Source organism: Cryptomeria japonica, chromosome 3, assembly GCF_030272615.1.
Source record: "Cryptomeria japonica chromosome 3, Sugi_1.0, whole genome shotgun sequence".
In the NCBI taxonomy this organism is placed as follows: Eukaryota; Viridiplantae; Streptophyta; class Pinopsida; order Cupressales; family Cupressaceae; genus Cryptomeria; species Cryptomeria japonica.
The window spans coordinates 492,808,055-492,821,998 of NC_081407.1; the positions used below are offsets into that span (position 1 = coordinate 492,808,055).

Genomic DNA, 13,944 nt, shown 5'->3' on the forward strand with positions numbered 1-13,944 from the left:
GTTTACTTTGTCTTCATAGGTTGCTAGTTCATCTGCTTCAAAAAGAAATTGGAGCACATACTCTTTCATCCACTCAGTAAAGCGCAATAGGTTGCTATCAAAAAGAGCGGAGAATTTAGTATATGTGCATTCCAACCTACGTCTTCTTTCACACAAACAACGTGACTACACACAAGGGGAAACGAAGATGTGGGATATAGAGCCCGAGCATACTGAATTGGATGCTCCCGCTTCTCAGCTTCTTGCATTGACACTTGATGACTTGGAGGGCGAGCAAACTTATAGTGCAAGTGCAAGTGGCGTTGGCTCATCTAATGTCAATGATGAGGAGAATGAGGAGGAGGAGGAGGAGGAGGAGGATGAATTAGCTGATCCATTTGATGATTAAACTTTATATTGTTGAAAGTTGAAACAATGATACTTGAATATTTTGTCATTTTGAAATTAAACTTGATGTATATGATGCTATTATGGTAAGATCATGATGCTATGATTACAATTTTATGTTTGTTTTGTTGTTTATATGATGCTATGTGACATGCTAATCTTAATTCATGCTTACAGGCTGCACAAATATTAATATATATATATATATAATTTACATGTTTTTGTACTAACGAACCCAAACCCCTTTTCAAAATTTTGCCGTACCGGCATACCGGTTCTTCGAACCCGAACCGGCAAGCTAGTTGAAAACACTTCACACAAAAGTGAAGAGGGAACTAAAATTGAGGCCAAGTGCCCAAAACGGCAATTACTAAAAATAGCATATGCCAAAAATAGAAATACTATCAAAAGTTCAAAACCCACTAAAACAAAAAGCTCCAGCTCTCCATAGTTATCTAAGTTCCCCCTAACCAATTCCAAATAGCCTTCGGGAACCCGAGAATAGGCTAACAAAAAGCACAACTAACTAGAGGCAAAAAGGGTACATTACATCAAGTAATAGGCCACTATATGTATATGTTAGTGAAATTGCTTGTTCCACCTCCAATATATTATGCACAAGATAGGTTCATATTTTATTTTGTTAGAATTATAATAATGTCAGTTAGCCCCCTTGGCCTTGTCTATGACTTCATACAAATAACTCATTTGGTTTTTCCCCCATCAACCCTATATAGAACTTTGATTAAAGGTTATGTCACTTAAAATAAAATGGAATGGATTTTTTAAATAAAAATTATAACAACAAACAAAAAGTAGAGAAACTAGAAACAAAGTTGATTTCTTTGTAGGTTTCTCAACATTAACTTTAAACTTATCACGAGAATCTCATCCATGCTCTTGGAAAACATTTGATCAAAAACAGTTTTCACAACCCTTTGCCCTTCGACCCTTTTTGAGATTGGGGACTCTACCCACCTATTGCTTACAAAATTTGCATTAGAGAGATTAATGAACCTAAAATGTTTTGCAAAGTGAAGTCAATGGCAAATCATGTGGCACCTTATTACACAAGCTCTTTCCCTTGATGTGCTCTTGCATTAGATTATTAGCACACAATGCTGGTTGTAAATATATTTAATGATATTTATGATCTCTTCCACCAAAATTTTCAGCCATCCAACTTTGCCTAAATTCACAAGCAGAAGATGAATGCAATGAGCAGCACAAGGGCTCATTAAAATGGCTGAGTGCCTTTCCTCAATAAGTCTCCTTCCTCCTACATATATTGTGCATTGTCGGTTATAATTTGAACAACGTTTTGGACACCAACTTCTATGACCACTTCCTTCATGACAACCTTGTCCAACATATTGCATAGTCTCTCAACATTTTCAACTTTGCAAGAGGCATCAATTGACTTCAAAAATACCAATTACCCACCTGAAACTACATGAATTTGATTAATGTATGATTCTTGCCATCTATCCACCAATCAAACAAAATAGTACAGCCCTTTTTTCACCAATCCTCTCTTGATCTTCTACTATGACCTCAATGTTTTTCACAACTTTGTCTAGCAAAGCCATTTCAATCATATGGACTGAATTCCCTGAACCATTTTCCATAGTCAATGCATTGACAAAACCCTAATATGGACTCCTAACATGGAATGGTATGCTATTAAAATACCAAACATTAGAACATGCCATTCTCGCCTTGTGATGCTTCTCCCAACTCCATGAGGTACCTGTTGGTGTATGTTTTATCATATACCGAACATTAGAATAAATTACCCAAAGATAATTTATCCTCTCTTGAACAAAATCACCGCATATGCTAAGATTGCTAGAAGATCATATGGCAATTCCAAGGTTTCTTTTGTCAAGTCTTGATGTGTGGATAAGCTCAATGAGCGTTGTGATATGCTGGTAATACACAAAGGGACTTACGCTTGAATTGTTCAATTCACGATGAAGGTTTAGACAGTGAAGCTCTATCATTCGGGACTTGGATCATGGAAAAACTGAAAAGGAGACAAGGGTTTAGAAATTCTAATCTATTCCTAGGAATTCAAGAGACGGTATTGACGAGGTGATCTTAATAACCACACTTTTCTTCGCCTCACTTAGGAGTTAGGACAAATACACAAAGTGGATGCAATCTTCAAGGGAAGTGCTTATGATCGGAAGTTAAACATACACAAAGGAAAGCTCAGACTAACTTTACACAATGAAAAAAAATCATTTGTTCATCAAAAGTATGAGCGGAGATATAGCACGAATCAATACTTATCAAATCTTTCATTCATCTAACATAAATGAAATAAATTCTGAAAGATCCCAAATGGATCCTTTTGCTGTTGCTGCTGTAAATTCTTAATTAAACATACTATATTTTTGTAATTTTCAGGTGATCTTATAGAATAGACAGAAGTTGCAGAAAGGGATTGTTTCTTTTTGGGTTTTGATGTTATAAGTAAAGTAATTGATAAATAGCAACAACTGTGAAATAAAACAGTAAACAATGTTCATATGTAAGAACACTTAAGCAATCTGAAAATACTGCAAATCATACCAGGCAAATAACCTAGTTTTGTATTCAGCAAGAATCCATACATTTATTTGGAGTTGTTCTCAATCTGGATTGATGCCAAATGGAGGAATATTACTGGCAACGAACAAGGAAGACCAAATAGGCTGAATACCACCCTTCAAGCCAACATACAAACAAGGCGTGGTTGCAAAGGAGGCGTGGAAGCTGCTGCAAATCACGTGGCAGCTGAAATAGACCAGCCGCCCTGTTGAAACCCCCAATATGCACACTGAATCTTTAGGCCAAGAAGATGTGTCTTCTACCTCTGACAATCTCTGTGCAATCCTGAATAAATCCACTGTCAACTCCTGCTGAGGGCTACGTCCCAACAAGTTCAGACCAGGGGTTTACGTCCCAGACCAAAATCACTCTTCCAAAGCAATTCCCAAATTCGCAAGTTTCAAAAATGATCAAAGATGCTATCAATTAGATTTTCATCTCCTTGTAACTCCTTTCCCTTTGCAAGTCGAACCCTAAAGAATAATAAAGTTTGCGCTTTATAATTAAAGTGACACTTTCCCAATTATGGCGTCAAACTATAGAAAAATATCACTTTATTGCGAATAAATAGCTTCAAGCATCCAAAAAGACTCCAGAAGGTGAGAATCATGTAGCAAAGTTCAAGACCTTTCCAACGAGCTATAACACATAGGCATATCAAACCAGATGAAGCCAAAAACCCCTTATTACTCCGAAATGGCTATATGCATAGCCTTATTTTAATTTATTTAATCGCTAACTTAGGAAATATTTAAATATATTAAAATATTTCCATAGATCCAATAATAGCCCAAAATAACCAACCAAAAACATGAATCTGACTTTGTCACCTGTTTGTGACTTATGCCGGACAAGATGGGCCAACTGGCAGTCCCATCTCTAAAATCTAGGGATGCTCCTAGAAACTAAGAAACACACCCAATCTTCCTGAAACTGAAACCATGGTATGGTCCCGTGGAACCTCAAATATGGAAACTGCCACAACCTCCTAAAAAGTAGGGAATCGCCCTAAAAAGTAGGAACCTCTCTCCAAACACTTGTAACTACTCAAAAGGATCCTGCTCTACTCCTTGGTCCCCCAGGTGGTCATTCAGTCAACTACCAGTTCTCCCTAAAAATTAGGAGACCTCCCTAAAATGTAGGAATTGTTGTCTGAAGGTCCAAAACGGCTCACAGAGCCATTGCAAAGCTCCATGACCCTCAGAATGAGTCCCCTAACCATGTCATTGACCTACGGGAACTCGAATGGTAGGTCAACCCCTGCTCATCTCATGTCACCTAGAAAAGGGGACATTACAAATTCTAACCTATTGTGTTGAGGAAATTGAAAACCTTGCTAATCATTCAGATAAAAGAGATTACAAGGCCTTAGGAAAAAGCACACAAGTAATGCATTATATGAAAATTACCTTCTTGCAACAATATTTCAAAAACCTCACTCTCCAAATGAGAGGAGGAACCCTTATATAGGAGTCCAAAAATTTTGAATGGTCGAGATCGAACAGGGATCAAGGGCCCAGATTGAAAGACCAAAACCCTAATTAGGGTTTCCCAAAACTCTAATAGTTATGACAAGAGAAAAGATGACAAGTGGCACAACTGCTAATTTCACTGAAGTGGGTGTCCAGTTTCCTTTTGGATAAGTCAAGTTCATTGAATCTGGACACGTCGACTTGGAATCATCTGATTGGTTGGAAGATGATGAGGCGCCACCTCAGCGTGTTGGATGTCTTCTCTGAATTCTCCAATTTGTGTCAAGAAATTGTCTAAGTATAGAAATTTGTTTCTTCTTGTCACCGTCTGATTTTGATTGGGAGCTTGTCTTTAATTTTTTAGGAGATGAAATCCTTCAAGAAGTTGCCTTGATTGCTTCCATAGGTCTGAGATTTGTAGATGAAATTCCCCAAGAAGTCTGAAATTCTTTTCTATATTTTCACCAAGTCTGAGAGCTTTTCTTTCTTGATGCTTTGAGATTCAAGTGCCTTGAATTTGGAGAAGAATCCCTTTGTGAAGTATTTATTTCTCATACAGCCAAATTTTGGCCATCTCTATGCTTGGACGAACCTTGCTCGTGGACTTGTCTTCAATTCTGAATTTGGCTTGAAACTCCATTTGTGTTTTCTATGATGATCTTGCCTCGGCTGTCGTCTATGATCTGCAAAACCAAAAAGAAATTAAGTTAGAATTCTTACTTTGAGTGTAAATTTTGAAGGTTTGATGGCAGATTGTGTTCTGGTTTTCCAATTCTTCAAAACTTAGAGTTTTTGACAAGTTGTAAGTACTTAGAATTTGGAAATACTCAGGGAACTTGATCTGATTTGAGAATTTGGAATTGAAATTGGTCCTCAAGAAACCTGAAAATGGAAAACTCAGTCCCCAAAATTTGTGAATTAAAGTTGAAATCAGATTCAAATTCTGGAAAATATGTGAAAATCAGACAAAGTCCCTGAAAACTCCATCCAAAATTTGAAAACCAGATTGAAAACTCAATAAATCTTCCTTGAATACCCCTGTCACCTTCAAAATTTAGGCAAGAGAGAAGTAAGAAAGTGCTGCTTGTCTCAGAAAATTTTGAATCTGCACTTGAAATGCCTTTGAAATGCTCTTGAAAACCTTCGAGATCCTCTAGAAATCTGTAAAAAAATTCTTAATCTTCTCCTCCTCGTGTCTTGCTCTCCCAAGTTTGAACTTTCACAATCAATGAAATGAATGAACAATTCATTAAGTACAAACTCACAAAGAGTTCAAATTCTGCATTTATAAACACGATTCATCCTTCCCAAATCAAACTAGATTTGTTTCTATTTTTCTTCCATTCATCGAACCTAGACATGTCTTGTTTCTTTGTTGAGTGTAGTCTCTTCAGAAAGTTTCTCTTTTCATTTCAGTTGAGCTCAGTCACTTGGGAAAGTTCTGATTTTGTTTCTAGTTTGAGTTTAGTTCCTTGAGAAAGTTGCTATTTTCAGTTTGAGTTCATGAATCGAACTCTATCCTCATGTTCCTTCCTCGAAATTTGAAACTTTCTAAAAACTTTTTTTTCTTTCCCTTAGTTCGAACTTAGGCAGATTCTCTTGACAGCAAGGCGGATTTTCTCAATCTTTTCCATATGTGGGCAGACTTCACCAAGGTTGTGCACCATTCACTGAATCAAGGGCAGACTTCTCCACACTTAGGCACCACATGTTTTACTTCTTGAGTAGACTTGATCTGATTCTTGGCACCACTTCATACACTTAGCCATATTTTCCTTATCTCAAGGCGGACTTGGATTGATCTTTGCACTTCACTTATTACCTTGGGCGGCGTTCAATTCGCTTAGGAACCTTTCATCTGTAGCATAGGGTGGACTTACTAGCTGTTAGGAACCTTGACACATGATTCAGGGTGGACTTGGTGAAGAATGTGCACCACTTGTTGTCTCTCTACGACGAACTTCATTGAAGTCATGCACCTTGATTTGAAGGAGGGTGGACTTGGGGAGACTTGAGAGCCTTTCAACCTTGTTATTTCCCTCACTTCTTGGGCGGAGTTTGAGATACTTGGGTACCAAATGATATCTTCTTGAGCGGACTTTGCTTGATCCATGCACCATTGCTTCATACCCTAAGGAGGACTTCATGATGTTTAGGAACCTTTCTCATGCTACCTTCATACCCTTGGGCGGACTTTATCACTTCCTTGCACCATGGTGAGGGCAGAGTTGGATCATCTTAGGCACCTTTTACTTAGACAAGGGCGGACTTTCTCAACTTCATGACCTATTGCTATCACCTCCAAGGCAGACTTCATGAATTTCAAGAACCAAGGAGGGCGGACTTCAAGAAATCCACGTACCATGAGATCAAAAACTTTGAATCTTCATAACTTGAACAATACTCCTCGAATTGCCTTGAAATTCGAAAACCATACTTCAATCATCCCTTGAATTCCTCATGATCCCTAAAATTTAGTAATTTGGCCTTTTCAGTCAAAACTTGAATTTTGAAGGAATTTGTTGATCATTTCCAGTGTAATTCAGAGTCGACAATGCAAACCCTAGATCCCTTTTCCAAAAATAGAAAAAGCAAGCATCGCTAAAAACTAGGATAAACTTTCTAAAAAAATAGCCATTTCGAGGATCGTGCTCAAAATGCCAAAAACGAAACTTCCTAAAAAATAGGAAAAAGCAAAAAGCAAAACTTTCCAAGAATATAAAGTTGTCCAAATTGACCCAAATCAATTGCAATCTTCATCCTTCGAACTTTCTAAACACATTGAAGACGTCTAGATTCTATTCTAACCATGGCTTGCACAAACTGACTCACCACTTCAAAACTCAGACCACTCAAAACTGACAAAAACTGGTAATATTGATGCCGGAAGGTCACAAGGCTCAAACAAAAACCCTAGAAAGCAGGAAAAAGGGGGTCCCCATTTGCAATGGGGCAATGTGTGAAAAAGGTCACAACAGTACCCTAAAGTAAAGGTTGCACACTAGGATTATTTTGAGATACAAAGAACCCTTAAGATTGTGATAATGGCTAGAATTATCTCCAATGGATGAGCCTTGTATTCATGCACCAAGACAAGATCCCATAAAATCAGTCTTTTAAATCAAGTGGAGAATTCATTACAGCTTCAATTGTCCTCTTCTTCTTTTTATTTCTTCTCCTCATAAAAAGCAAGGCCAATCTTCATCTTTTGTGTAATCTTCGGTTCCACCAAATTACACATCTCAATGAGGGATTTGTGTAGGGTGATTTTAGGCAGCTGATACTTCCTCTCATCCTCGAGCCTCAGTAAATGCACACCACCACACCTGAGTCTATACTCAATGTGTCATGCCTCCAAGCAAGGTCCCTAGTCTTACTACTACTATGCTTACTTGTCGATGCCATCTTTATCTACAAAGCTAGAAATCTTGGCAAAAAAAAGAAAAAAAAACTTTAAAATTTGTAAACGCTAGCTTAAATGAAGGAAGAAAATTAAAAAAAAAAAACATGAAATATTAAAATCCAAGAAGTACTGGAACATGAGAAAGATAAAAGAAAAAATAGCTAAAAAATAAAATCAGAAAACCAAAAAAGAATTGGATACATTACAAATCTGTTTAATAAATCTACCAAATCAATAGAAACATCACTACAAATGAGTCGAAATCACCTAAACAATGCTTTGAAATCAAGGAAAGAAGAGCACATCATTGACAAATGAGGGAAAAAAATGTTTTCCTATTTTCAGTTTGTAGCCTTTTTCTGCCACCAAATAAATTTACTCACTAGACATGCAAGTAACTACAAATTTACTCAACAATTACCCAGTGAGCTTTCACCAAAATTCATTGATGAGTTTTTAACTCAACAGCCCTGCTTAGTTTGTGAGCATTCGTGAATTCAAGAGTTACATAGTTTTCGACCTATGCCTTATTATAAGGATACCTGAGTTCACTAAAATTAAAGACAACAATTATAGGATTTTCTTCGTGGACTCTATGACACCAGTAAAGATAAGGTTACATACCATAGTAAAACATCACAAACATTTGATGGCATGATGGCATAAAGGAATTCATCTTGAAATGGCTTGAAGTTTAACACCAAGAGCCACTCATGAGTGACACATTTCTTAGACTCTGAACTTAGCCATACGATGATATGGTTAAGAGAGAGGCATTAGTGGGAATTCAATCTTGAAACTACTTCAAGTGAAATCAAGTTCTTTTGAGTCTTGTTGTTGACAAGGAAATAAACTTTACCCACATTTGAGAATAGAACGGCCTTTCTCAATCCTCCAAATCGATACTGGAAGATGACAAAGAATGTTTTTGATACCAAAGCAAAAGGCATAGAATCCACAATTTTCTTACTCTTGTACAATGCCCCTGCCAAAGAACTCCATGCTTGTATATATCCATGCAATGTTTTTGAGAACTGTATCTATTCAGTTGTTCATTGTGTAATCAGGGATTGGACTGTTAAATCATAATGGCCACCTCATTAAAACTGCAGATTGTAACCAATAATGAGGCAGATATGCAGGCTTTTGTTTTGGGCCTCAATATTTGTTAACAACTAGGGATTTGTAGGTTTGGCATTGAGGGTGATTCAATGATTCTCATCAATATGATTTGTTTGCAGCGAGTTGGTAATTGGAAAAGTAGTAACATTCTACATCAATCATAGGATATTTTGGATTCTTTCTTGGAATTTAAATGCATACATTGCTACCAGGAGGCTAATGCATTGGCAGATAGATTGACCAACCTTGCTATAGATGGAGATTGTATTTCTAAAATCAATTCCAGACCTCAAGTCTTGGGGGGGTGCATCACTTGAGGATATTGATGTCAAGGAATCTATCACTTGCTAATGTTGGGCTTGGTTTTTTAATGAGTTTGTCTTAAACGAATTCTTAATGGGGTCTGCACACCTTATGTCTATGTTGGATCTTACTATGCTGTCCATTGAAGACGCGGACTCTTCCTCTGTGTTTTCTGTGTGACACGATTGGGGATTTTCTTGTGTTGATTGGTAGCTAACTTTATACATGTATGCAATGATGGGCCTTACGCCATTCTTTCCTTGGAGGTCCACAAGACCATCCACACGAGCTCTAAGGACGGATTTTTACTCTTTAACTATTTTTTGTGATGCAGGTTTATTGGTGCCGGTACAAGGAGGTTTATTGACACGATTTCTAGGTGATCTTTTTTCGGTGTTACTTTATGATTTGATCTTAATCTTTGGTGCAAAGCATTTAATTGGGGTGTTTTCGATACTATGATGATTGATATATAAAGCATGTTGAAAATCCCTAGAGATTACTTGCATGGGTCTATCGTCACTTCTTTTGATTTGAAGCTGTTATGTCTAGATATAGCTATGTGAATTACTCATATTCTAAGCTTTGTTCTTGTCTTTTTTTAATGCCTTGCCACATCTTGGAGCTCTACTCCATGTGCTTTCAGGATAAGTAAAATATAAATCACCAGGTTTATCTTCCGCCATGCGATTGGGAAGTTCAAAACATAGAAAAAAATCAATTGGATGAACTTCGGAAGGCCTCCTCTGGTTGACAGGGCTGTACGGAAGATTGTTGCTCATAACATCTTAATGGAGTTTCCGCAACAAAATTTGTTTTTGTATAGTCTTTGTTTATGGTCCAACGTTACGGACCTTCTGTGAGATGCTGACGAGGTAAAGTTTCTAGCAAAAGTCTTCATGCCAGAGGGCCTAATCCCCGACGAGAAACTGGACTCGACTTTGGCTAAATATGACTACGAATTTGATACCAGAGATCTGGGTGGCATATTTCCTATTAGGGTGTTGGCTGACTCGAAGGCGGCGAACTGTGTGCTTTAGAAGCGCAGGGTGGGGCTTGTGAACGGCTCTTTGGTTGATTTCAATATGTCCTTCGCCACCCATGATAAGGACGTCTATCATTACATTCTTGGCAAAGCGCATTCAGTTTTGCGTGCTAATTTCTTTCTACTAAGAAATGCGGCTAACAGGTATCGTGCCCGAGCAATTCACTGGGCACAAATTGGAGGAAATGACATCAAAAGCTCTAGTAATAACAATTAATGTGCCCCTTTTTGTGGTGATCGTTGTTTTTCTCTCCGTGCCGGTTGGTGGATGGCATTGTTTCGGTCATCTTGTTGGTTTTTGTTTCTGCTGTGGTGACCTTTTTATGTCCTTTTAATGGTGATCTGGTTATATTCCTTTCAGTTCAGTTCCTAGTTGGTTTTCCATGGATAATTCCTAAATGCAAACTAGAAACTGCAGAGAAAAGTCTAGTACAGGCAGTGACACATCAGTTTACAAAAGGATATCGTGTGTACGCCTCTCCTAAGATTCGTGTTTGGACATTTTGGGAGCTTCTAATTAGTTTATTAAATTAATACTGTAACGACATGATCCCCCAAGGATCACTTTTATCTATAAAAAAAATGGTTTTGCTCAGTGCTTTGGTTATTGAGCTTGGTAGTTAGAGTATTAAAAGTATAGGTGTATTGTATTTGAGTGATTTGGCACAAAGTAATAAATTGAGAGAGTCTTCCGGGCTCAACTGCGTGAAATTCATGTTTCGGTATAGAACTGGACAGACTTTTAGCCCCTTTGGTCGCATCCTCTTACTGAGAAGGGACAAAGAAATCTGACTCAAATATCAAATCAACGAAATGGATGCAGCCAATCCAGAAAACATTCACAATAACACTCAATGCAGACAACTGATTAATTTAATATTGTGTTGTCTGAGTTGATGGCCAACGTGTACCAAAGGAAGAGACGTTTCATGTATGCAGCCTCTACCCAACATGAGATAAAAACTCATACAAGATCGGTCATTTCCTTACAATACGATATTTTGAATATCTATGTTGAATGAGTTTCAAGAGAGCCAAGAGATAAAATTATAAGCAGTAGAGTGTAGAGAAAGAAACAGCAATAAAAGATGTTGCCTGATGATGGTTGTGGCCCATTGCAGGAGCTGCACAAAATACCACCCGCGCTTCCGCCAATGCACTGGCGCTCGCCCTGCCCCCGCCCCCTTCACCATCGCTGCACTTCACGCTGAATTTGAATTTGGAAAGCAAAGGACTTATTCTCATACTTGCACTTCAATTGCCTCGAATAATCAATCAGATATAAAACCATTCTCCGTGGCGACTGATAACGTAGAAAATGAGTGGTTTCTCTAAATACCAAATCGTTAATGTCCACTAGCTCCCGGGGGTGCTTGGATGAGTGCCCATAACAACCTTTCTTTGAGTGGTTTCTCTAAATACCAAATCGTTAATGTCCACTAGCTCCCGGGGGTGCTTGGATGAGTGCCCATAACAACCTTTCTTTGAGTGGTTTCTCTAAATACCAAATCGTTAATGTCCACTAGCTCCCGGGGGTGCTTGGATGAGTGCCCATAACAACCTTTCTTCGACCACCATGTCTGTGGCAAAAAGTTTAAATTATGTGGACAAAGTAATTTTGAAAGGTAAGCTTAAGACCTGAGGGTGTTATTAGTTTTAAAATTTTATATGGAAATATAAAACAGTTTGTAGACACCTAAAAATGTCTCATTGATCATGTACTAATTATTCCTCTAATTGATTAAATAATCTTTATTATTTAATTAAGTTAACTAATCATATTTTTCTAAATTGATTTTATTTAAATTTTTCTAATTTCATATTTCTTCATTATCTTATTAATTATTTAAATAAATTAATTCTCAATTTCTATTTCCTATTCTATCATCATTTCATCACTTTAACCACTTTTTAAATATTAATTAAATATTTATTATTTAATTAATTCTGATTAATTCCCCAATTTAAATAATCTTTATTATTTAAATAAATTAATTTTCAATTTCTATCTCTAAATCATCTAATCATTCAACCCTCTTCTAAATATTAATTAAATATTTATTATTTAATTAATTATGATTTAATCCTTTAATTTAAATAATCTTTATTATTTAATTAAATTCCATTTCTAAATAATTAAATAGTTTTTTTTAATTATTTAATTAACTAATTAATTCTTCCATTTCCAAATCTCCAAATTCTAAATTCATTTAATTTTGTTATTCTTCTAATTTCATTATTTCTTCCAAATTCAAATACATGTGCATGATTTCAAAAACCAAATTGAAAATCAAAATCAAGTTCTAAATATATTCAAATGCTAAATTGAATTAATAAATTCAATTATTTGAATAATATCTCATGCAAAGATTAAATTAATAATCTAAATCAAAATGCAAGCACATGCTAAATTAATTAATTCAATCAATTAATTAATTAAATCATTTATCTCTTCACTTTCTATTTTCATCTTTCAGTTAGCTTTTTCTAAATTTAGCTCTCTGTGTCATCCTCTTTATTTCCTCCAATCATTCTTTTTCTTCCTTCAGTCATCTTTTTCTCAATCAGTTGACTCAATTAACCTATTCAATCTATTGAGTTTCACTCCTACAATCAACAGTTCAACTATCAACTTGCATTTGAGCTCACTTGAGTTCACACCTCTTGATCAATCTGTTCCACCTTTCAATCAATCTTCTCCAATTTTCTATAAATTGAGCATCCAATCTCCATATTCAATCCTCCTCAATCTAAGACAATTTACTCTTAATCACGAACTTTGAATCTTTGTGTCACTTGCAGGTTACCAGCGCAATATCTAAGAGCCATCATACCACAAAGAGGAGAAGAGCAATGGAAGCAATACGCAGTCACGGAATAGGGAGTTTTTATAGATGAAATTATAATTCATATTTTGCTTGATTGTATCATTTCATTGTCTAGTTTGTTAGATTTGTTGATTAGATGGGGATTCGTGATTTCTCTTGTGCTTCTAATTGATTACTTTATTTATTTGAAGATGAATTCTAGCATACGTTACACAATTTATTTGGCGAGTCTCCTACTTATAATTACGGTTTCAGAGCCACATCATCAAATATGATGTCACATCAGCATGCTTTTTGTTAAGGTGTCCAAAAAGACCAAAAAAATGTGAGATCAACACTTGTGCACTAAGTCATGTTTTATTGGTGTGTCGATATGGCACATGATTTGTTGTTTTTTAGATCTAAGGAATACATTTCATTCAATTATTGGTAGTCACCATCAACACTAACAGCTTTACATTAAGGAATTACCCTATGCATTAAAAAAAAAATTAAATAGAAAATAAAGATGTTCATAGTTTGATTGAGGATCTGATTACATTGAGATGGGTAGTTAGAAGATCTCAAAAGAAAGGTGGGAAGAGAGAATAAATGTTTTCTATACATCAGTTATGGTAAAGATAAACTGACATAATATTATGAAATGTATAGGATGACATTTGAGTTAGTTACTTTGATAACATATTCAGTATGTTTGTTTGTGTATACGATATCTGAAAAAAGAAAATATTGAAAATTGTGAGAATTTTTTTATCAAAATTCACAATAGGAGAATGAACCTTCAAAATC

General features: G+C 36.2%; 1 protein-coding gene across 2 annotated transcripts in view; it reads right to left on the bottom strand.

The window, feature by feature from the left end:
* The window catches only part of LOC131044570 (histone deacetylase 14, chloroplastic), a 208,165-nt gene extending 196,389 nt beyond the window's left edge, over positions 1-11,776 (bottom strand). Inside the window, exon 1 of one of the 2 annotated variants that reach the window (XM_057977932.2) lies at positions 11,423-11,776. In XM_057977932.2, the coding sequence (XP_057833915.1) occupies positions 11,423-11,572 (150 nt within the window). In that variant the 5' untranslated portion in view covers positions 11,573-11,776. The remainder of the gene's footprint in view (positions 1-11,422) is intronic. The other variant, XM_057977926.2, reaches the window with a different exon arrangement.
* Between the last annotated feature and the right edge of the window lie 2,168 nt (positions 11,777-13,944).